Genomic DNA, 25,427 nt, shown 5'->3' with positions numbered 1-25,427 from the left:
TGGATGATGGATGGAGAGAGGGATGGATGGAGGGGTGGATGATGGATGGATAGAGGGATGGATGGAGGGGTGGATGATGGATGATAGAGGGATGGATGGAGGGGTGGATGATGGATGGATGGAGGGGTGGATGATGGATGGATAGAGGGATGGATGGAGGGGTGGATGATGGATGATAGAGGGATGGATGGAGGGGTGGATGAAGGATGGATAGAGGGATGGATGGAGGGGTGGATGATGGATGGATGGAGGGGTGGATGATGGATGATAGAGGGATGGATGAAGGGGTGGATGATGGATGGATAGAGGGATGGATGGAGGGGTGGATGATGGATGATATAGGGATGGATGGAGGGGTGGATGATGGATGGATAGAGGGATGGATGGAGGGGTGGATGATGGATGGATAGAGGGATGGATGAAGGGGTGGATGATGGATGATAGAGGGATGGATGAAGGGGTGGATGATGGATGGATAGAGGGATGGATGGAGGGGTGGATGATGGATGATAGAGGGATGGATGGAGGGGTGGATGATGGATGATAGAGGGATGGATGGAGGGGTGGATGATGGATGGATAGAGGGATGGATGGAGGGGTGGATGATGGATGATAGAGGGATGGATGGAGGGGTGGATGATGGATGGATGGAGGGGTGGATGGAGGGGTGGATGATGGATGGATGGAGGGGTGGATGATGGATGATAGAGGGATGGATAGAGGGATGGATGGAGGGGTGGATGATAGATGGATAGAGGGATGGATGGAGGGGTGGATGATGGATGGATGGAGGGGTGGATGATGGATGGATAGAGGGATGGATGGAGGGGTGGATGATGGATGATAGAGGGATGGATGGAGGGGTGGATGATGGATGGATGGAGGGGTGAATGATGGATGATAGAGGGATGGATAGAGGGATGGATGGAGGGGTGGATGATGGATGGATGGAGGGGTGGATGATGGTGGATGATGGATGGATAGAGGGATGGATGGAGGGGTGGATGATGGATGATAGAGGGATGGATGGAGGGGTGGATGATGGATGGATGGAGGGGTGGATGATGGATGATAGAGGGATGGATAGAGGGATGGATGGAGGGGTGGATGATGGATGGATGGAGGGGTGGATGATGGATGGAGAGAGGGATGGATGGAGGGGTGGAGAGAGGGATGGATGGAGGGGTGGATGATGGATGGATAGAGGGATGGATGGAGGGGTGGATGATGGATGATAGAGGGATGGATGGAGGGGTGGATGATGGATGGATGGAGGGGTGGATGATGGATGGATAGAGGGATGGATGGAGGGGTGGATGATGGATGATAGAGGGATGGATGGAGGGGTGGATGATGGATGGATGGAGGGGTGGATGATGGATGGATAGAGGGATGGATGGAGGGGTGGATGATGGATGATAGAGGGATGGATGAAGGGGTGGATGATGGATGGATAGAGGGATGGATGGAGGGGTGGATGATGGATGATAGAGGGATGGATGAAGGGGTGGATGATGGATGGATAGAGGGATGGATGGAGGGGTGGATGATGGATGATAGAGGGATGGATGGAGGGGTGGATGATGGATGGATAGAGGGATGGATGGAGGGGTGGATGATGGATGGATGGAGGGGTGGATGATGGTGGATGATGGATGGATAGAGGGATGGATGGAGGGGTGGATGATGGATGATAGAGGGATGGATAGAGGGATGGATGGAGGGGTGGATGATGGATGGATAGAGGGATGGTTGGAGGGGTGGATGATGGATGATAGAGTGATGATGGAGGGGTGGATGAAGGATGGATAGAGGGATGGATGGAGGGGTGGATGATGGATGGATGGAGGGGTGGATGATGGATGATAGAGGGATGGATGAAGGGGTGGATGATGGATGGATAGAGGGATGGATGGAGGGGTGGATGATGGATGGATAGAGGGATGGATGGAGGGGTGGATGATGGATGATAGAGGGATGGATGGAGGGGTGGATGATGGATGGATGGAGGGGTGGATGATGGATGGATAGAGGGATGGATGGAGGGGTGGATGATGGATGATAGAGTGATGGATGGAGGGGTGGATGAAGGATGGATAGAGGGATGGATGGAGGGGTGGATGATGGATGATAGAGGGATGGATGGAGGGGTGGATGATGGATGGATAGAGGGATGGATGGAGGGGTGGATGATGGATGATAGAGGGATGGATGGAGGGGTGGATGATGGATGGATAGAGAGATGGATGGAGGGGTGGATGATGGATGGATAGAGGGATGGATGAAGGGGTGGATGATGGATGATAGAGGGATGGATGAAGGGGTGGATGATGGATGGATAGAGGGATGGATGGAGGGGTGGATGATGGATGATAGAGGGATGGATGGAGGGGTGGATGATGGATGATAGAGGGATGGATGGAGGGGTGGATGATGGATGGATAGAGGGATGGATGGAGGGGTGGATGATGGATGATAGAGGGATGGATGGAGGGGTGGATGATGGATGATGGAGGGATGGATGGAGGGGTGGATGATGGATGATAGAGGGATGGATGAAGGGGTGGATGATGGATGATAGAGGGATGGATGGAGGGGTGGATGATGGATGGATGGAGGGGTGGATGATGGATGGATAGAGGGATGGATGGAGGGGTGGATGATGGATGATAGAGTGATGGATGGAGGGGTGGATGAAGGATGGATAGAGGGATGGATGGAGGGGTGGATGATGGATGGATGGAGGGGTGGATGATGGATGGATAGAGGGATGGATGGAGGGGTGGATGATGGATGATAGAGGGATGGATGGAGGGGTGGATGATGGATGGATAGAGGGATGGATGGAGGGGTGGATGATGGATGATAGAGGGATGGATGGAGGGGTGGATGATGGATGGATGGAGGGGTGGATGATGGATGATAGAGGGATGGATAGAGGGATGGATGGAGGGGTGGATGATGGATGGATGGAGGGGTGGATGATGGATGGATAGAGGGATGGATGGAGGGGTGGATGATGGATGATAGAGTGATGGATGGAGGGGTGGATGATGGATGGATGGAGGGGTGGATGATGGATGGATGGAGGGGTGGATGATGGATGATAGAGGGATGGATGAAGGGGTGGATGATGGATGGATAGAGGGATGGATGGAGGGGTGGATGATGGATGGATAGAGGGATGGATGGAGGGGTGGATGATGGATGATAGAGGGATGGATGGAGGGGTGGATGATGGATGGATAGAGGGATGGATGGAGGGGTGGATGATGGATGATAGAGTGATGGATGGAGGGGTGGATGAAGGATGGATAGAGGGATGGATGGAGGGGTGGATGATGGATGGATGGAGGGGTGGATGATGGATGATAGAGGGATGGATGAAGGGGTGGATGATGGATGGATAGAGGGATGGATGGAGGGGTGGATGATGGATGATAGAGGGATGATGGAGGGGTGGATGATGGATGGATAGAGGGATGGATGGAGGGGTGGATGATGGATGATAGAGGGATGGATGGAGGGGTGGATGATGGATGGATAGAGGGATGGATGGAGGGGTGGATAGAGGGATGGATGGAGGGGTGGATGATAGATGGATAGAGGGATGGATGGAGGGGTGGATGATGGATGGATGGAGGGGTGGATGATGGATGGATAGAGGGATGGATGGAGGGGTGGATGATGGATGATAGAGGGATGGATGGAGGGGTGGATGATGGATGGATGGAGGGGTGGATGATGGATGATAGAGGGATGGATAGAGGGATGGATGGAGGGGTGGATGATGGATGGATGGAGGGGTGGATGATGGTGGATGATGGATGATAGAGGGATGGATGGAGGGGTGGATGATGGATGGATAGAGGGATGGATGGAGGGGTGGATGATGGATGGATAGAGGGATGGATGAAGGGGTGGGTGATGGATGATAGAGGGATGGATGAAGGGGTGGATGATGGATGGATAGAGGGATGGATGGAGGGGTGGATGATGGATGATAGAGGGATGGATGGAGGGGTGGATGATGGATGATAGAGGGATGGATGGAGGGGTGGATGATGGATGATAGAGGGATGGATGGAGGGGTGGATGATGGATGGATAGAGGGATGGATGGAGGGGTGGATGATGGATGATAGAGGGATGGATGGAGGGGTGGATGATGGATGATAGAGGGATGGATGGAGGGGTGGATGATGGATGATAGAGGGATGGATGAAGGGGTGGATGATGGATGATAGAGGGATGGATGGAGGGGTGGATGATGGATGATAGAGGGATGGATGGAGGGGTGGATGATGGATGATGGAGGGATGGATGGAGGGGTGGATGATGGATGATAGAGGGATGGATGAAGGGGTGGATGATGGATGATAGAGGGATGGATGGAGGGGTGGATGATGGATGGATGGAGGGGTGGATGATGGATGGATAGAGGGATGGATGGAGGGGTGGATGATGGATGATAGAGTGATGGATGGAGGGGTGGATGAAGGATGGATAGAGGGATGGATGGAGGGGTGGATGATGGATGGATGGAGGGGTGGATGATGGATGATAGAGGGATGGATGAAGGGGTGGATGATGGATGATAGAGGGATGGATGGAGGGGTGGATGATGGATGATAGAGGGATGGATGGAGGGGTGGATGATGGATGGATGGAGGGGTGGATGATGGATGATAGAGGGATGGATAGAGGGATGGATGGAGGGGTGGATGATGGATGGATGGAGGGGTGGATGATGGATGGATAGAGGGATGGATGGAGGGGTGGATGATGGATGATAGAGTGATGGATGGAGGGGTGGATGAAGGATGGATAGAGGGATGGATGGAGGGGTGGATGATGGATGGATGGAGGGGTGGATGATGGATGATAGAGGGATGGATGAAGGGGTGGATGATGGATGGATAGAGGGATGGATGGAGGGGTGGATGATGGATGGATAGAGGGATGGATGGAGGGGTGGATGATGGATGATAGAGGGATGGATGGAGGGGTGGATGATGGATGGATGGAGGGGTGGATGATGGATGGATAGAGGGATGGATGGAGGGGTGGATGATGGATGATAGAGTGATGGATGGAGGGGTGGATGAAGGATGGATAGAGGGATGGATGGAGGGGTGGATGATGGATGGATGGAGGGGTGGATGATGGATGATAGAGGGATGGATGAAGGGGTGGATGATGGATGGATAGAGGGATGGATGGAGGGGTGGATGATGGATGATAGAGGGATGGATGGAGGGGTGGATGATGGATGGATAGAGGGATGGATGGAGGGGTGGATGATGGATGATAGAGGGATGGATGGAGGGGTGGATGATGGATGGATAGAGGGATGGATGGAGGGGTGGATGATGGATGGATAGAGGGATGGATGAAGGGGTGGATGATGGATGATAGAGGGATGGATGAAGGGGTGGATGATGGATGGATAGAGGGATGGATGGAGGGGTGGATGATGGATGATAGAGGGATGGATGGAGGGGTGGATGATGGATGATAGAGGGATGGATGGAGGGTGGATGATGGATGGATAGAGGGATGGATGGAGGGGTGGATGATGGATGATAGAGGGATGGATGGAGGGGTGGATGATGGATGATAGAGGGATGGATGAAGGGGTGGATGATGGATGATAGAGGGATGGATGGAGGGGTGGATGATGGATGATAGAGGGATGGATGGAGGGGTGGATGATGGATGATAGAGGGATGGATGGAGGGGTGGATGATGGATGATAGAGGGATGGATGGAGGGGTGGATGATGGATGATAGAGGGATGGATGGAGGGGTGGATGATGGATGGAGGGGTGGATGTTGGCGACGCTGCACAGTTCTATCTGAGTGACGGTGCAGTTCTGGGAGCGCACACACGAGGCCTTCACACCATTCACACTCCTTCACCAAGAGGCTGTGAGAGTTTTGCAAAGGCTGGATTTGGGACCAAACAAAGAACCTGTTCTTCAAGTAAAATGCATTCAGGTTTCCAGACACCATCTTTGAAGTGTCACAGATGAAGAACCGAGCTGCGACTGGAGGGGGGGAGGGGAGTCTGGACATAGTTTGAAGGAACCTGCATCTTTCATGAGGGTTCTGTTGCACCGATGGCGGGAGCGTTTCACTCTGTGCAGTGACTGTGAGGGATGGGCCTTAAAGATGAACTGAAGGAAAGCAGAAATATTGCTCAATTTAAAAAAATGAATAAAGAAATGATATTTGCAAGCTTCTGGATTCTAAGCTGATGTTTTCTTTTGTATTAAATTGTGGATACTGATGTTTATTCATTTGTTTTGTGTTGTTCAAATGTTAAGAATGCAGATTTATTGGCATTAATCTGTAACTTCTGGGCTGTCCTCAGCCTCTGTGACCTCTACACACCCGTCATGTGCAGACTAGTGGACTAGTCTCCTAAGTCACTGCAACACAGTTGATGACTAAGAGCTAAATGTCAACGTTCCATCAACAGAACCTCGTAAAAGCCAAACAAAAAGCTAACATGTTTCCACAGCGCACAAGCACACAGCCCTAACAACAGACACACATCTCCCTGTGTGTGGCGTCTGAAAGACAAACACAGCAGCTCAACTTTTATTCAACGTGAGTTTCAGGTTGTGACCGCCGTGCTGCCGATGCTCCGCCTGCTCACTTGTTTTTGTTTCGGTGGCCTGCTGATTCCTGAATAACCCGTTCACGCTATTATGAAGCGCATGCATGCGTTTGTTAAAGTCACCCTCACTTAAAAAAGCGCTGGGCTTTCAAAGAACATTCCAGGCTCAAGTTCATATTTGAATATACAAAATAAAGGCCTGTCTGATTCCAAAAGTGTGAATTTGAATTCATTAATATAACATCAAAAATGAAATATATGTATCAAAAATATAGAAAAAGGAAAACTCAGGCCCAGACTGCAGCTGCTCATGAGATTAGAGTTCTGTTCCGGCGCCACACAGCTGCCAGTTGATGGCAGTAATGCAACGCGAGCTGGTTAGCCAGCGAACCGGCGCCAAACCTCACAGAGGCGGCGTGGAGGCCACAGGAGTAAAACGAGCTGGGACGGTGTTGGATGGGCCAGTAACAGGCGGGGAGGAGAGTTCAGGACAGACAGACAGATTTGCACGCAGGCCGATCTAAAGACCCGTTTGGATGTATTTTGGGTTTTGGCTCAGTTCTGGTGTGTTGAACTGGAGTTGCGCTGCCCTCTGGTGGACAGAGAGAGTAATAAGGTGAAGGGTTAACAAGTTCATATTCAAATTTGACTTCTGTTGTATAAAAAATAATGAAAAGAATAAATGAGAAAAGATAAGTGTCTATGATGTCATTCTCAACACTACTGGGTTATTATTAATGTGTTATAAACATCGTGTACGGCCTTGTTACCAGTAATTAATGCTTTTTGAAAGCAGTTTGATGTGAAACATTAACAACACGTGTTTTGCCCCATGAACACATGTAATATTAACCCCATCACTCATGTGATCTCTTTTGAGCGCCATTGTCACTGCTCCAGCACCATTAAAGCACCATGTGACCTGCTAATGAGGAAACGCTGCTTCCCAGCAAACAGCGCCCAGGCGTACAATGACCTGGAGCGGCTTCGTTCCACCACAAGTTATGCTGTTGTTGTTTTGATGTCCGCTGACTCACTTCGCAGCTTGTTTCCATGTGTCTCAATGATGAGGTCAGGCAGGCTGAGGCTCGTGTTGAAGCCATGCAGGCCTCAGCCTGCCACGCACCTGAGCAGCGTCACTACACTGCAGCGCTGCCTGACGTCGGACGTTAACAGGTGGGCAACGTGCGTGTGAAGAGGTCATTGTTATTGTTGCTGGTGGTGGTGGTGGTGGTGGTGGGGGGGGGGGGGGGCAGCACCTTCAGCAGTCATAAGATCCCACGTCATTGTTGACTTAGTTTACACTCAGGCAGACAAAAGACAAGACGACTCACAAACAAACACCTGAGAAACGGAACTGAACGGTCACAAGCTGCTTTGGCCGACCACGCGTGTCGTAGAGACCCAGCGCACACGCTACTGATGGGCCCTCAGCAGCCCAAACCAGCTCTCAGACGTCAATGCAGCTGCAGAGAACTTCGTCAAGGGGAAGGAAACTGTCGTTTCACCCATCAGGCTTTAAAGACAAAGGGAATTCATGCCATGTGTGAACCCCAGGGTTCCGTTTAAGGACCGCTCATTAATCCTCTTGTAGACGCAATGCAGTGGACTGATGCAAAACCAAGCTGCATAAAAATGCTTTACTGATTCTAAAGAGCATCAGGCTGCTGCTGAGTTCATCTGAGGTCACCATGAAAACGCCAAAACCCTGAAGAAACCCTGAGACTTCCATTTACATTTGATTCTGACAGCTCGAGGCTTCTATTCAGACAAACGTGTCTTTGACAGGCAGCAAACAAAAGCAGGAGCTGAGGGGTTCATGACATGAAGCCTGAAGCCGTATACAAGACCCCACCACTGGAGTGACTCAGGCCTGTCAGCTGCAGAACAGCAGAATAAACCATCCTGGACCTCAAGCCGATAACTTGCACGAATGTGACATTCGCTTATTTCAGCCACTCTTAATGATTCAGGCTGACAAAAACTGTACATAACTTTTCAATGTACGAATAAACACACACGTCATGTTTATCAGTGTTCGGCAGCAACACTTAAGAGTCTCACGTCGGCTCCAGCAAAAAGAGAGGAGACTTTGTAACTGGAGTAAACAGCAGAGCCTCAGAGATGGTGAGAAGGTCAAGAAAAGTCAAGAGATCAAATCCTGACAGAGTAAAGATTGAAGAAAACTTCAGTGTGTGAAGTGATGAAGTGTTCAGAGTGAAGGGACAGACACAAAAGAAAAAGAGGAGGTTATCATGGCTGCCAGTAAAGACAGATAAAACACGTAAAACCAGGGTCTGACACGTCACACAGCCCTCTCTTCCAGTTCCAGTCCCACAAGTCGGTGGATCTGTGCTCATCCTGTCTTACCTGATGTAGCTGACAATTTGTAGCACAAGTATGACTCAGTCCTTCCGGCCTTTTGTAATTACTGGCATAATAAAGACGCGTTTCAGTAAATTTACAAGACCACGGCAGCGTCTGACGTTAGTCCTCTTCATCCCACATCCAAATGTTGAGGACTTTGAAGGCCCAAAGTCACGTCAAAGACTTGTGCTTACTAAGTACTACTGATGTCACACAGCAAGTGAACTCTGCACTTCTATAAAAGTCTTCAAAGTAAAGTTTCACCATCTTAGATGACAAACCAAACAAAGCATGACTTCAGCAGTGGCGGTGCAGTTGAAGCAGCGCCACTGCTGCACCACAAACCCTGACCACTGTTTCATTTTCAGTGCAGTAACAATACTGAACTCCCAGTTAAACTGGGAGTGCCCCACTGAGGACCAGCAGCCCAACTGTGGAAAACATCACCTGTAACAATCCAGCTCCCCACCTACCCGCTGTGTCCTCCTCCTCAGCCACAGCTCCAAACCTCCCTTCATTATTCCATTGAGACAGTGAAGGCATCAGTGCGATGCTGCCCCCTGCTGGTGGTGGTTGGTGGGACTCACATTGCAGGTCTCGCTGTTGTCTTGTCTGTGCGGCAGCAGGAAGGAGAAGACCCTCAGCTCTCCGTCACACTCCTCCACCGTCTGGTTCAGCTCCTGGCAGCTCGTCACCACCATGTAGAAATGTGTTGGCAGGTACAGAGCATCAGGTGACGCCCTGCACACACGGAAGGAAGCTTTTGCTTTTCTGTTTGGTTGGTTTGATTTTGTGAGATTTGGACTAATTAAACTGGAAAAACAACAATAAGACACGCTGGAGGGAAAATTAGTTGAGCTATGATTTGCGGCACAAACGTAATTTTAGATCAGTGAGGCTGCAAATAACAGCGCAGCCAAAACATTCACTAAAGCATGACGATGACAGTCGGGTTCTGGTCCACTGTCAGGTGATGGTCTGGGATGACAGTCGGGTTCTGGTCCACTGTCAGGTGATGGTCTGGGATGACAGTCGGGTTCTGGTCCACTGTCAGGTGATGGTCTGGGATGACAGTCGGGTTCTGGTCCACTGTCAGGTGATGGTCTGGGATGACAGTCGGGTTCTGGTCCACTGTCAGGTGATGGTCTGGGATGACAGTCGGGTTCTGGTCCACTGTCAGGTGATGGTCTGGGATGACAGTCGGGTTCTGGTCCACTGTCAGGTGATGGTCTGGGATGACAGTCGGGTTCTGGTCCACTGTCAGGTGATGGTCTGGGATGACAGTCGGGTTCTGGTCCACTGTCAGGTGATGGTCTGGGATGACAGTCGGGTTCTGGTCCACTGTCAGGTGATGGTCTGGGATGGTCTCAAACCACTTGCTTGCTTGATGGAGGGCGAGCACACAGGTGTTGGCCCTTTGTTCCAAGGGTCAAGCCCAGAGGACTTACTCTTTTATCTTCTCTGTGGAGTCACATAAGCCATCATTATCGTAGTCAAATATCGGTCCAGTGAGAACATTGATGCCGTTGTTTTCTTCAGCATAGCGCCTCAACAGCGTCCCCTGTAGGTAACTCCACACTCCTACAGGTAGATTTTAATGAAAGTCAAAACAAAACGTAATGTTAGCACATGGAAAAATTACAATCACATTTTCTCTTTGCACCGAATTCATTCAAATATAACTTCCATCTGAACACCAGAAGCTATTGGAGAGCTTTGAACAACACAGACACAATCAAAAGTGAATTCTCATTCATTCTGAGAGACAGACTTTCAGAGAATTGTACTGCTTGTCACATCACGCCACAAACCTCAGCTCAGAGAAGGGGCTCGTACAGTTCAAGAACCAAACAGCCAGTAAAGCCTTATCAGCACGCCAAATGTTCCAGAAACATTTATCTAATCTCTACAAGACTGCCCCTTTGTTCAGTTCAAAGCATTTGTTTTGAAGATGGATGACAATAGAAACTTTTCCTCCTAAACGCTGATACTGCTGAACTTTATCCAGTTTTAACACGTAAGTATTAACAGCCAAAGACACACGTCTGTGATTAGAAATGACGACAGCGAGGAGTTATCCGCACGTGACGGCCAAGCAGACAGAGTGTGTTTTGTCCTGATAAGCCCACTGTGTCTCGGCGGAGACAAAGAGTGTCAGGCCGTCCTTTCTCAGACCTGACATCACGGCGTGTCTGTCCTTTGTCTCATGTGACACAACTGGACGCTGCTGATGTGCAGGAAGACAGAAGACATATAAATCCGATACGCACTGATGTCTGAATAATGCCAGAATGTGTGAAAGTTCAAACACAAAGAAGGGAATGTCATTTTATCAAAGTTGTTATATATTTAGATGCCAACTTTACAGCAGGGAGGGAGTGCTTGTCCTGCCTGACGGAGAGGGACTCACTCTTGAAGGCCGGGTACATGGGGACCGTGTTGGTGATGAGCGAAGCTTCGTATCTAGACGATGAAGATGACGCCAGCTCTGACAAATACACACCACACACTCAACATCAGTCGATCACACTGAGGTGTCATCTCAGAATGTGCCAGAAACACAAACGCCAACAGTTTTCCAAGAATGGAGGGTGGAATTGTTCAGGTATTTTATGCTTCAATAAGAATGAACATTTCTATAATTATTAGAATAAAGTGTATTTGTGAAGGATGGATGAGGTTGGATTGTTTGACAAAGTCTGAAATGCCAGTATCTCCAACTGATGTGACCCCTGTGTACAGACTGAAAACACATGGAAGCATTGTGGTTTGCAAGCCTTGTTTCTATCTTTTGTGAAACATTTGGAAAAGCCCATAAATTGTATGTTTACCACAATGTTCCTTCATCATAATGACAGATATTGAAGGATGAAAAGACCCAATCAAACACTGATAGTTGACCAATATCTGCCGATACTGATGACCTGCCCGTATCCCTAATAGCTGTCGTGATACCTGAGATGTAAACATCTGAATTTTGCTCCATGAAGTGTGATGAGAGTGAATTTGACTGGTGGGGCTGCGTGTTTACCGGGGGGGAAGAGGAAGCTGTGGGTGAACTGGTTGTTCTGGCTGTAGGCGGTGCAGCTCTGACTCTCCTCTGCTGACACTCGATGATCCGCTCGGATACACTGAACACCGGCGGAAACCTCTGGAATTGGCGTTGTGTCGTCCTGATCGCGCAGAAAATGAAGAGAACTTTCAGTCTAGAGAATACAACACTTCTGCACTCCCATACATCATCAGGTGTGATGTCATTTGCAGCTAAATGAACGCAGGTGTGTGAGCATGTGTTCTGGCTGGTGCCTGCTGGTGTGTATCCACGTGTCACCAGCAGCACCTCGTAAACCTGCAACACGTCGGTGGCGTCTCAGACTGGAGTCTGTGTGTCGATAACTGTCGCTGGACCTATTTGTGTTTATGTTTGCACATTGGAGCGCCGCCGCCACGTTCTGCCAAGCTACTAACACACTGTCACTCACTGCCAACAACATGCACATTGTGCGGCTGATGTACGTCAAGCCTTTTACAAGCTGACACTCTGTTGCATTAACGAACAGCTGGAGATCTACAAACTGTCCGGAAACATATTTCCCTCTATTAGAGAGGCATGAACACAGGATCTCAGTGTTGTGGAGAAAACGCTCTGCCCAGAGCAGAAAAGCACCTCCTTCTTTTAAATTCAGGGTTTTGACTCTGCGTGTTTGCCATGAGGTTTTTCTGCCATATACCATATGAATGCAACAACGTTTCAATCACCACACATGCACGTTAAACCAAAACTCCTCACAAGAACCTTTGACAGGCAAACAGAGACAAAGCATCTGTTGCAGGAGGTGAACCGGCTGCCAGCAGCTCTAAGAAGGCACCAACACAAAGCTGGCTCCTTATATAAGCTAGCACTGTAATGTGCTTGTAGAGGGGTGTGTGTACCTGTCGTGGAAGTGTGTATGATGTCCATAGAGGCATGGAGAGCTCTTTGCTGTAGCCACTGACGAAGTCCATGTGATGAAGTAAACTGTAGTGAGCCTCAAACATCACGGCTGGACGGCCAAACGGCAGGAGGGTGCTGTCTGCAGGGGCCCAAACACACCATCAGTGACCACACACACACACACATGCGCGCGCACACACGCACACAAAAGTCTTCCCATGAGAAATGAGCACTGTCTTCACATGGCCTTCGTTCACCTGACTACGATTATTAAAGAATCATGGAGATATTCACATGCACACTCATTGCTCTACGTACCGCAGGGTTGGAAGTGTCAGACTGTTTTTGTTTGTTTTAACAAAACTGGATATGAGATTATCTGTTATTGACTGAGGCGTTCCAGGAACCTACTGTAACTGTCCACGCCATCCAACGGAGGACTGAAGGCTTCAACGATCTCCTCCACTTTGTTCTGCAACACAACAACAATCCCTCAAGCTTCTCTTTTCTGCCCTCTAGTGGTGATCCAGTGAGCGGGAGCCAGTGCTGATGACGGTGGTCAATATATCGAACACTGACCTCGTCATCGCAGCTGCAGCCCAGATGGTGCGTCACCGTGACCTCGGAGTCGGATGCCAACGATGGAGCTGCCACCTCCTCCGGCATGCTGGGCTGGTGAGGCGGCTGCTTCAGCATGTCGTTCAGGCTGCCGTGCGTCCCGTTGTTAGGGGCTGGATTCAGTCCTAACAAGTCTGGGAGACGGACAGGAAGAGGTCTTTGAATAATGGCCTTCAAAAGCAAAACGCCACTGAGGCTGAATGGTGGTTGGCTGGTTTTCTAAGAGAAAGAAATCACTTTCGTCAGGACAGGAGCAAAAACTTATCCGAGACAAATAATCAGGTCCAGATCGAGATTCACAGGAGAAACAAGAGAGAACCTTTGCCGGGCCCGACTCAACGAGAGACATGACATTTTTGTTCAGTAAACAGGCTCATGATGACTGAAGTATTTTAATAAAAGATTTTCTCACCACACATGACATTGTATAGTTCAATGTTCTCAAACTCCGGCACTTGTTTTTGGAACTTAAAGCTGGGTCCATGGCCCATGAATATTGTCTGCAACAGAATGTGCAGGTTAGACCTTCAGTTGTTGGACAGAAGTACAATGGAGGAACGAGACAACACCTTACCCTCATGCTGGTTATCTTGTTGTCAAAGCCGTGGTCACCAAAGAAGCCGCATCGACTCCTCAGTCTTTCTGGCATTTTTCTAAAATGAATGAAAATGTAATGACATTCAGCAACTTAAACTTGACTGGAATCAAAAGACCTAAACATGTTTGAAACAAAACAACAACTACAACTACTAGCAGTTACATGAAGTCCCAGTGGAGTCATGAGCTACAGCCACCAAACTCATGGCGGTGTCAGGAGCCTGCACCCCGTACGAGCTTTTTCAGAGTTTTTGTGTAACTTTTTGAGAAGCCCGGTGGAGCAGTGGTCCTCCCTGTGGCCCCCAGCAAGAAGGTTGTGGGTGGAGCAGTGGTCCTCCCTGTGGCCCCCAGCAAGAAGGTTGTGGGTGGAGCCCCGGCTGCAGCACGGGGTCTTTCTGGGTGAGTCTCCATGTTCTCCCTGTTCCTGCTGGGTTCTCTCTGGTACTCCAGCTTCCTCCACAGTCCAAAGACATCAAGAGGGACCAGGTTAATCCAGACTCTAAATTGACCGTAGGCGTGGCTGGGAGAGCCAATGGTTGTCTGTCTCTATGTGTTGGCCCTGCCATGGACTGGTGACCTGTCCAGGGGGAAGGCTGCTGGGATAGGCTCCACCCCCACCACCCTCAACAGGAGAAGAGGGGGAAGATGGAGGGATGGGTGGAGGGATGAGCAGGTTCATGTGGTTACAAAGCCTCTCAGGTCGTCCTGGGTTACACCCACAAACGTGGGACTAGAAAGTTGACCCTGGTTCAGGTGAAATCAGGAGCCAGTTACACAGAACAAATCTCCCAGGTCGTTTTTTTGTTCTTGATAACTGCACAAACGTCTCAGATTTAATGAGGTGTTAAAACAGTCCGTGTGATTAAGAGGCTACCTGGCGATGTGCCACTTCCTCTCCATCAACAGGTGCACGTCCTCGATCCTGCGGTTGTTGGTGTAGTGAAGCCTCTTGGGTAAATGGTGCTTCAGGTACGGCTTGAAGTGCTGAGTTGGCATTTTGCACTGAAACAACAAAGGCGGGGTCGAATGATTCCAGCGCACACACACACAGAGTTACATATTACAGTTACTGCAGTACTTACAGTAAGGTTTGCAACCACCACTTTTGGGTCATCTGGAAGAGAGAAATGTTCTGTTATCATGATTTAAGTTTGTGGTCAGAACCGGCAGCTGGAGCCTTACATGTGCTGGATTTGGGGTCACGGGGTCGTATCCGGCCCAGTGAGCCAGGGATCAGCATTATCTCGTCTATGTTGAGTGGGTAATTGCTGAGAAACTCTGTTCTGTCACAGTGGGCCTCCTCCATCCCTGAGAGACAGAAACCAGGGGACAGACTAGTTGCACGGTTTTATCAGTTGGAGCACCAAAAAAATCATTCCTCTCTGTTCATCCTTTTGTGCTAAATTTTGACAAAGAAATGCAAAAAATGAGCCCTAAAATGGGCTGAAAGCATTGAAAATTTAATAGGAAACCTAACAGGATCATTCAGGCATCCTTAACCCTGGGGTGAATTCTAATCTAGCCTCCAAATGATGAAAAAGATAAGTAATACAACCAAGTTGTGGTTGTTAATGTGAGAATGTGACAGCATCAGAGGACGGTACCGTGGTCCCCTACGATGATGACGTTGACGCAGCGGTGCAGGTTCATCTGCTTCAGGCCGTTCATCAGCTGGCCGATAATGTTATCGATCTCCCTCAGAGGGTTGTCCAGCTACACGCAAGGAAACAGGATCAGACGGGGCAACAAACGCACAACACTAACGGACACAAGGCCTACCTCGCTGCTGAGGGGCCCCAGCCTGTGGCCGAAGGTGTCAGGCTGCTCTGAGTGGACAGCGTAAACATACGGCCTGCAAAGACAGCAGAGTAGTATAACCGAAGTAAAAACCTGTATACAGAGGTGGAGGGAGTGGTGGATGGATACAGCAGGTAGAGGCATCGGCAGTGCAGGAGACTCAAGTTTGAGGCCACTGAGTTGGTGCTCTGAAAATCACTGCGTTTTAAAGCCATTTTGCATTTGTTTTGAAGGAATATGTGAATGCTGAGACACTGACAGGATGTCAGAAGTGCTTATTGAACCCAAACTAAGATGCTAATCCAGTGATGCTAAAAATGTGTCCTATCATGCCTTCATCTAACAGCAGGATCGCTTGCTTAGCTCAGTTCGTTTGGTGCTCTATGATGGGTTGACGCTCGCTGGTAGGCTGTCTACTTGAAATTTAGTTTGCTGAATATTCGGGAGCAAACACCTCTCATCATCTGGCAGATGCAGCCAGCGTAAGATGGTCAAAATCCTCCTCTCCAGAGGAATCACCCTGAAACACAACAACACAGCTGATGAGTAAATAGCACCACAGATCAGTCGTCAGGATTTGTAAAAAAGATGTCACCTCATAAACAGAAAGGGAAGCAAATCTACCAACACTCCTGCAGTTGGAGAAATTATTTTAAATGCATGTTAAAATCTGTAATATCTTGAAAAATGAACCAATCAAAGTATGTCCTTTTCTTCTTTTCCCCTCACGTTCATTTGCTCTTCAATCAGAGTGTTCCATTTGCTTTTTATCAGAACATTCAATCATGCTGATCAGAAGAACAAACAAGTCAGCGTTTCTCAGATTGTGATTCAATGTGCTTCGCTGCCCTGGAGATCATGAAGTCACACATAGCATCTGATATTTGTCCGTCTGGACTGTCAATTATGATAAAATCATGAAATAAAGATCATGATTAGCTGATGCTAAATAGTCATTTCTGTTTGTGGGAAAATGGGACTTGAAACATGTTTGTACCTATCAACGTAAAAAAAATGCTTTCAAACAAGCAAAACGTGAGTGCTCAACACTACGTTAGCACTACGCTAGCGCACCGTTAGCACCACGTTAGCATTAGCACCACGTTTGCATGGCTTTGGAGGGATTTCCAAATATTTAAAGACTTTGAATTGCTTGACCAGACTGACACTAGAACACATTCACTGTGTATTATTATTGTATAAGGTTTGTTATTTCATGTAGGACAGAACATGAGGATGAAAAACTAAGCAATCGTGAATCTTGAATGTTGTTTTTCCTTCAGTTCCTACAAAAGTGTACGAGAGAAATTTTTTAAAAATGTAATAGAGGTGGTCTCAAAAAGTGACTGTAAGGATCATATATTTCAAATGCTTAAAATGACTATATTTTAGAATTATTTATTTGAACAATAAATATACCTGTATATGTAAATATTCATTAAATAAATACACTTATTACACCAGTAACAGGATTACTGGATGGTATTTTGTTTAATCCTTGATCCTCTCAGTGCGTCATTTTGCTTAGTTACCAGTTGAGTTCAGTTTCACGTATCATTTATGATCTCAAGCTATTAAAATATTCCAGTACCAACTGCAGTACCAAGGCCAGAAGAAAGTGCCTGCTTTAACTCCTTGTTCCTCCGCGGTGATCCAGATCTGCAACACACACGAGCACAAGAGGCGGATATGACTCCCTGGATTCGGTATTTAGTCAAACACACACACACACACACACACACACACACACACACACACACACACACACACACACACACACACACACACATATAATCAGAATCCTGTTTACTTACAGGTTGCCCGCCCCACCAGCGATGGTTGAGCTTCTCTCTGGTGCGCAGGCTGAAGGTGGCGTTGAACACTGGGTCATGCATGGTGTTCCCCACTATTCCATGGGACTCTGGGTAAAGACCCTGGAGAGAGAGAGACCACAGCGTCATACAACGCACACATGTATTCACTCAATCTACAAATGTCCAAATCACCGTCTTTTGATCACATGCAACCTGTTTCTCCACCAATGTCAGCCAACGGGCCACAGAGCGGAGTCTGAAATTGGCGTGCCACCAATCGTCTCCAACGGTCCTGAGCACTACATTGTCGTCTGGACGTAACATATCTGATTGCATGACTTTTAAATAACAGTACAGACAGAAAAAGATCAGATTTCTTTCCAAACTCAGATTTTCCTGCAGTCTGAGCCAGGTCTCAGGTCACTTACTGTCGCGAGCGTGTATAAGTTTGGGAAGGTCTTCGAAGGGTAGACGGGTCGCATGTAGGGTGCAGTTGTACCACATGACCCTAAGAGGAAGAAAAACTGTCAGTGTTACACTCGGTAAAAACACATTTTCAACAGAGGGAGGAGAGAAGACGAACTGAGTTTGTGTATGTTGGGAATCACAGATTTTCCTTTCTTCAAGTAGGAGGCTCTGAACCCATCAACAGACAGCATGATGAGGGGGGGGCGGATGAAGCTGGGGGACACAAGGAGGACAGAGACATCCCTGTGAATCTTGACGCACAGTTTCAAAGATCTTAAAACAACAACAACAAAAGTGAGAGTGTCAGACTCACCCTGCAGGACACTCTGCGCTCTTGATATCCGCACAGTCTTCTTGCACCCATGAAGTCTCACCTGCAAAGAAACGCACGGCACTGCTCACGTCGACTGACATAAAAGTAAAGTTTCCTTGTCACAGAGGAAAAGTGCTTCCTCCAATACATTTAACCCTCTGCCCCTTCAGACCCGGGTTTACCAGAACCAGAGGAGGTTCTGGTGTCAGAATCAGAACAGCTTGAGCTGGATTTCAACACTAAGGAAGTAGGCCCATTCTTCTTCCACGGGATTGCCTCCTGATATGCGTTAACAGGACAATAACTTGTGTACCTTTACAGAGTGACTTGTAGTTGGAGCAGCAGTCTCCTCTCTCCAGGCAGTCCTCAGAGCAGTGGCAGGCGTGGTCATCGTTCCTCTCCTCGCCGCAGCGCTCCTGCGAACACTCAAAACCTCCCGCTGAGATGCGGAGGGAGCCATAAATATGAGCCACAAACACGCCAGTGCTGTAGAACCTCACAATGAGGCTGCAAGTCACGAATCCGTTCACTGAACTGGGATAAATTAACCCTTAGCTGGACATGCTCTCAAACGCACTTTCCACTGACAACAATCTCAGCAGACGTCAGACAAAAACACTCTCAAGTAGCTCATGGTTGTAGGATTCATTTGGAAAGGTTTCGAGTTGGAGAGCCTCCCGGTGTTGTTTGTGTAATGTGTTCAAGATGAAAGTGTGGTTCCACTCTCTCTCTCCCTTTCTCTCCCCTCTCTCTTTGCTCGCCCAGGCTCAAAATTAACATCAGATGAATATCAGCATTTTGGCAAAGGCTGCAGCAGTTGATGTACTTGTACTTTGTCCTTGTTACTTCCACAAACATCAGAGTACACAAGCTACTGTCATACTGCCGGGGTCCTACTCCCGCCCTCGGACTGGTTATCAGTGGTCATGTCATGATAAACTGGGAAAGCCACATGAATCATAATAGTTATCCAGAGTCGATTTGATCACTCCATCTCCCTAAAGAGGTCCACAGAGCCCCCCCCCCCCCCAGCTTTCACACCTTTAGTCAGTGGTTCACTCTGGTCGGAGTCAGCTGACCAGCCTGTCAACAAGTGTTTTTTCCTTGCAGGATGGTTTGTTTCCACACTGCTTGTGTGTTTGTGTGCAGACTGCTTGTGAATCCTCATGTTCTTCAGTCTCACCAAAAACCAACCCACGGAGGGTTATAGGAGACGCCGCGACACTCGACAACAGGTCACATTACAGAGAAAGGACTGCTTTGATTGGTATTTGCCAGACAGTGAGCCCTGAATTTCCAGTGCCACATTTTTGACCAATTAGAAAAACTTCTGCGAGCACCTTCGTACTCGTCCTTCAGCAAAGGGTTCTACTCATTTGGTCTGCTCGGATTTGTGCAGTGACGTCGAAACAAACTAAAGAGAAAACAAACTAAATATCTCTTCCAATGTGGTCCGAGTCACACAGACAAGCGCCCTGGTACACCTGCCCTGAGGAGCCCGACCTCAGTTCACCATGATGGAGGGAAAGTAGCGCTTCGCGTTTCTCAACAGCAGGAAACATTGTTAACAAGTCCCATGCCAATCTTTCAATGGTAGATTCACTCGACATGGAGTGTGCTGCAGGGCACCAGGTGTGGAAAATACCAACACAGCCAAAAATATGGAAAAGTAAAGGTGTTGGATTCATGTCCTCAGTGGGTGACGGTGGGCCTGGTGCCTTTGGTTGGGTGGCAGTTGACCACAACAGAACGCTCCATTCTTTTGGCCCCCAGGACGAGCAGCTGAGGGCGACTGCGTGTCACTGACCTGTCTTCAAGCAGTGCTCGTCGAAGTCAGAGCAGCAGCTGTAGTAGGTTTTACACAGATTGTCACATCTGCATCCTGGAGGTTTGGCCTCCTCCAACTCGAAGCAGCGCCCCTTGCAGGATCCTGCTGAGCTGACCCACTCTGAGACCACTGCAGGGAGGGGGGGCGTTAACATAACAAGAGCCAAACCTGAACTGATGCATTGTTGTTTCTAGAGACGTGGACCAACAGGCACCGGCCAGCCCATCAGCAATCAGGGTCCACTCAAACATGGCAGCTGATCTCACCTTTAGTGTGGGGGGGTGGGTTGTCTCCTCCCTCTGAAGGCCGGCTGGCTTGAAACACATAAGCTCTGCTGACCTCGGTACCCCACAGGCCGAACACAACCACGACCTGCAGAAAACCGCCGCCACGTCACATATGATGATGATTTATGTTCATGGAAGATATATTTCCTTCTGTGGAAAACTGGGACTTTACAACATCACGCAAATGTAAACGGAAGAAAAACATTCATCTGCATCCAAATACGGAGCATTAAATACACCGATGGACGACTGCAGCTTCCTTCTGTACCTCCTCGGGGGGCTGAATTCCTATTAAACCACAAAAACATCTCATTTCTGACAAGCTAACTTCCCATTGGACTACAAACATACCCCATTCCTAGCATGCTAACTTCCTGCCAGACTATGAAACTACTTCATCCATGACATTATCACTTCCTGTTGGAAACAAAAACACTTCAGCTCTGTCTGCTTATTTCCAGGTTGAAAATAGATGTTATAACACGATAGGTTTGTCTCCAAAATACAATTCTGAGGTTAACATATCGAATGACCAAATGGGTTTGTGTGCATTTCCATCCCAGCAGCATTTCCTAGCAGTCAGGCTGGTTGGTCAAGGCCAAAGTCATGAACTAAATGTGCTGCTAGAGTGGAAGATGTCCGCCGCTGTAATACAGGACATCACCGAGCAGCAACATTAAAAGCATCTTCATGACCAAACCGCTGGCCTAACAAAGCTCAGTTTATAAAACCCATTTCTAAACTGGTGTGTAGCAGTAGCTTGCTGAGCGGCAACGCAGCATAAAGTGAAGCAAACTTGCAACCGTCGAGTGCGGCGTCTCAGGTCTGTCCCCTGGAGCAGCGCTGGAGTAGAAGTCCTCCGTTCCTCCTGCTGAGGACCCTTCAGCAGCCAGGTGCTCACCAGAATAACATCCTGGAGGAGCCCACTGGGCTCTCCTGCTGCCCTAATTAGGACTTTGGTTTCTCCCATGAGTCAGACATTCACCTTCACATCTCACCAGAGGGGTCAGAGGTCAACGAGCTGCCGGAAGGCAGCTGCCCGAGAAAAGCAGAGTAGACGAGTGGTCCCTGAATAGCTCTGAGAGCGGAAGCAGCAGATAACGGCGAAGTTACATGTGGACGTGCAGACAGATGTGATCAGGATGTTCACGGCAACAAACCGGAGAGGATTCAACATCCGCAGGAGGAGGAGCCACGTACACCGGCGCGCCTACGGGGTCGCCCACCACCAACCTGCTGCAGGCAACTCGCTTGAAAATAACCAGACGACTGAGTTTGACGTCAAATATTTGGAGAGAAATCTGAGAAGTGAGAGAAGCGTGAACGTCGTCTGCATGTAAAAACATTCGATAAACAGGGTTGTGTGTGTGTCTACTGGAGCTTCCCATCACGCCTGACCACAGCTTCCTCCCGCCAGCCAGCACCCAGGGCTCGCCCGCCACGATGGAGCGTCTCCTTCCATACAGCAATGGACCGATAGCAATAATAATAATAATAATAATAATAATAATGTGCTTCTGTCAAGCACTGGCCTGACCTCATGACTGTGTACTCAGCCTGGGTTGGTTGGAATGGTTGAGTGTTTCCGTGGCGATGATTACAGGCTTCAACAGATGCAATATTACGTCCTCTTTGAGTTTTCTTCTCTCCTCCTGTGTAACGCTGATGTTACATATGTGTGTGTGTATACATATACATATATATGTTAGAACTGTGTGTTCTAACTTCCGCCTGCTTAATCTTCCGCTCCTCAATCCCTGGAGGGCGTCAGGCAGGTAAGTAGGCGTTGGAGCTCCTCGTATGTGTGAGGATAAAATCACTGACACTGCAGAGGAGCAGAAAAGTGTCCCAGGGAGCTGCAGGCCAGTTGGAGATGAATGTGGCGAGATGTTACATCACTCTGTTTTCTCAGATGTCTGCCATGATGATGAAGAGGAGGAAGAGGAGGAGGAGGAGGAGGAAGGTCCATATGGTCAACCTACAGTTTGTTTACCTTTACCACCCCCAGGTAAACAAACGTGTGTCAGTGCTGACGGTGACGTTCGACCAGTCCAACATCATCGTCATCATCATCACCATCATCATCCTCACGTTCACTCCTCCGTCGGACTCGAATCTTCCTCTTATTCACTCGACCTGATCTCATTGATGTCAGTCAAAGGTCTCGCTCGATATAAACCCCCCACACACGCACGCACGCACACACACGCACAAACACGCACGCAGAGTCTGAACCAGAGCTCGGAGAAAGCGGCGAGAGAAGGAGCAGCGGCCCGCAGTCTTACCAAATTGCCCAGCAGCATGTTAGAACAGCGGTTCGGCTCCTGGCATTCCTCCGAGACCAGCACGGCTGCGGAATATCGCGTCCAACGTCCGACAGGAGTTGGTCTGTGCGCCTCCGCAGATCGATGGAGCAGAGCGCAGGGGTCCACTCTCTCTCTCTCTCTCTCTCTCTCTCTCTCTCTCTCTCTCTCTCTCTCCGGGGCCAATAAGCGTGTAGTAATGGTGACAGCTGCGCTCTGGTACAAGAGTGCTCCGGGTCGGGGCTTCGCTCCGGAGTCCAGCGCAGGGATCATCCGCTGCGCACTGATCCCGGGGACAAGAGGCTGTCGGAGGGAGAGGAGGGATTATATAATCTCTCTCTTTCTGTTTCCCCTCGAGTGTTTTTAAAGCAGTGGCGCCCACACAGTCATTTTAGTAGGGGCTTGGAAATCTGCTGGGTGGCACATTGAAAACTAAAGTGAATTTACGACATTTTGACGAGTTTTTCTGTAATCTGAGTCCTTGAAAATGGATTCCCTCTGGTTTCTTGCTCTAAAAAAAACAGACACGAGTTATCATTCTTGTTCTCATTTGTCAGTTTTGGTTACACGACTTTAGAAATGTTAAACATTCAAGCACATATCACCACTTAAATCCCTTGGTGGCTGAGGCAGGTTCAGTTCTACATCAGATCCACCAGTAAACACCAGACTGGTGGATGTTGGAGGTTCAGGTCTACATCAGATCCACCAGTAAACACCAGACTGGTGGATGGTGGAGGTTCAGATCTACATCAGATCCACCAGTAAACACCAGACCGGTGGATGTTGGAGGTTCAGTTCTACATCAGATCCACCAGTAAACAACAGACTGGTGGATGGTAGAGGTTCAGTTCTACATCAGATCCACCAGTAAACACCAGACTGGTGGATGTTGAAGGTTCAGTTCTACATCAGATCCACCAGTAAACACCAGACTGGTGGATGTTGGAGGTTCAGTTCTACATCAGATCCACCAGTAAACACCAGACTGGTGGATGTTGAAGGTTCAGTTCTACATCAGATCCACCAGTAAACACCAGACCGGTGGATGTTGGAGGTTCAGTTCTACATCAGATCCACCAGTAAACACCAGACCGGTGGATGGTGGAGGTTCAGTCCTACATCAGATCCACCAGTAAACACCAGACCGGTGGATGGTGGAGGTTCAGGTCTACATCAGATCCACCAGTAAACACCAGACCGGTGGATGTTGAAGGTTCAGTTCTACATCAGATCCACCAGTAAACACCAGACCGGTGGATGTTGAAGGTTCAGTTCTACATCAGATCCACCAGTAAACACCAGACTGGTGGATGTTGGAGGTTCAGTTCTACATCAGATCCAACAGTAAACACCAGACCGGTGGATGGTGGAGGTTCAGTTCTACATCAGATCCACCAGTAAACACCAGACCGGTGGATGGTGGAGGTTCAGTTCTACATCAGATCCACCAGTAAACACGGGACCGGTGGATGTTGGAGGTTCAGTTCTACATCAGATCCACCAGTAAACACCAGACTGGTGGATGTTGGAGGTTCAGGTCTACATCAGATCCACCAGTAAACACCAGACTGGTGGATGGTGGAGGTTCAGATCTACATCAGATCCACCAGTAAACACCAGACCGGTGGATGTTGGAGGTTCAGTTCTACATCAGATCCACCAGTAAACACCAGACTGGTGGATGTTGGAGGTTCAGTCCTACATCAGATCCACCAGTAAACACCAGACTGGTGGATGGTGGAGGTTCAGGTCTACATCAGATCCACCAGTAAACACCAGACTGGTGGATGGTGGAGGTTCAGGTCTACATCAGATCCACCAGTAATCACCAGACTGGTGGATGGTGGAGGTTCAGTTCTACATCAGATCCACCAGTAAACACCAGACCGGTGGATGGTGGAGGTTCAGTTTTACATCAGATCCACCAGTAAACACCAGACTGGTGGATGTTGGAGGTTCAGGTCTACATCAGATCCACCAGTAAACACCAGACTGGTGGATGGTGGAGGTTCAGGTCTATATCAGATCCACCAGTAAACACCAGACTGGTGGATGTTGGAGGTTCAGGTCTACATCAGATCCACCAGTACACACCAGACTGGTGGATGGTGGAGGTTCAGGTCTATATCAGATCCACCAGTAAACACCAGACTGGTGGATGGTGGAGGTTCAGGTCTACATCAGATCCACCAGTAAACACCAGACTGGTGGATGGTGGAGGTTCAGGTCTACATCAGATCTACAAGTAATCACCAGACTGGTGGATGGTGGAGGTTCAGTTCTACATCAGATCCACCAGTAACACCAGACCGGTGGATGGTGGAGTGGTGGAGTCTTAAAAACCTGGGTTGCTAACAAGAGTCTAGAGGAGCCTACAGAGGTCATGGAGGTCATTAAAGGTCATCGGGGGAAACACAAGAAGCCTGAAGCTTAGTGGTGGTGACCTTGAAGTCATGTGACCCTGGTGTAGCTCC

The 25,427-nt window shown here is 48.9% G+C and overlaps 1 protein-coding gene across 2 annotated transcripts in view; it reads right to left on the bottom strand.

Annotated features, from left to right (window-relative positions):
• The window catches only part of LOC147240203 (autotaxin-like), a 30,574-nt gene extending 7,333 nt beyond the window's left edge, over positions 1-23,241 (bottom strand). The window contains exons 1-24 of one of the 2 annotated variants that reach the window (XM_086192423.1): positions 22,933-23,241; positions 20,627-20,732; positions 20,340-20,489; positions 18,846-18,971; positions 18,533-18,593; positions 18,335-18,432; positions 18,180-18,259; positions 17,752-17,871; positions 17,529-17,596; positions 16,392-16,457; positions 15,920-15,992; positions 15,745-15,853; positions 15,323-15,448; positions 15,223-15,254; positions 15,015-15,142; positions 14,118-14,196; positions 13,956-14,043; positions 13,505-13,677; positions 13,337-13,397; positions 12,925-13,064; positions 12,023-12,164; positions 11,402-11,479; positions 10,440-10,572; positions 9,579-9,732 (exon numbers count right to left, since the gene is read on the bottom strand). In XM_086192423.1, coding sequence (XP_086048549.1) covers positions 9,579-9,732; positions 10,440-10,572; positions 11,402-11,479; positions 12,023-12,164; positions 12,925-13,064; positions 13,337-13,397; positions 13,505-13,677; positions 13,956-14,043; positions 14,118-14,196; positions 15,015-15,142; positions 15,223-15,254; positions 15,323-15,448; positions 15,745-15,853; positions 15,920-15,992; positions 16,392-16,457; positions 17,529-17,596; positions 17,752-17,871; positions 18,180-18,259; positions 18,335-18,432; positions 18,533-18,593; positions 18,846-18,971; positions 20,340-20,489; positions 20,627-20,732; positions 22,933-23,223 — 2,682 coding nt within the window. In that variant the 5' untranslated portion in view covers positions 23,224-23,241. The remainder of the gene's footprint in view (positions 1-9,578; positions 9,733-10,439; positions 10,573-11,401; positions 11,480-12,022; positions 12,165-12,924; positions 13,065-13,336; positions 13,398-13,504; positions 13,678-13,955; positions 14,044-14,117; positions 14,197-15,014; positions 15,143-15,222; positions 15,255-15,322; positions 15,449-15,744; positions 15,854-15,919; positions 15,993-16,391; positions 16,458-17,528; positions 17,597-17,751; positions 17,872-18,179; positions 18,260-18,334; positions 18,433-18,532; positions 18,594-18,845; positions 18,972-20,339; positions 20,490-20,626; positions 20,733-22,932) is intronic. The other variant, XM_086192424.1, reaches the window with a different exon arrangement.
• Between the last annotated feature and the right edge of the window lie 2,186 nt (positions 23,242-25,427).

Source organism: Aulostomus chinensis, chromosome 22 (genome assembly GCF_037954235.1).
Source record: "Aulostomus chinensis isolate RoL2024-O1b breed Wild chromosome 22, RoL_Achi_v1.0, whole genome shotgun sequence".
In the NCBI taxonomy this organism is placed as follows: Eukaryota; Metazoa; Chordata; class Actinopteri; order Syngnathiformes; family Aulostomidae; genus Aulostomus; species Aulostomus chinensis.
The sequence above is the reverse complement of the archived record's forward strand: the minus strand, read 5'-3'. Positions and strand labels throughout refer to the sequence as shown.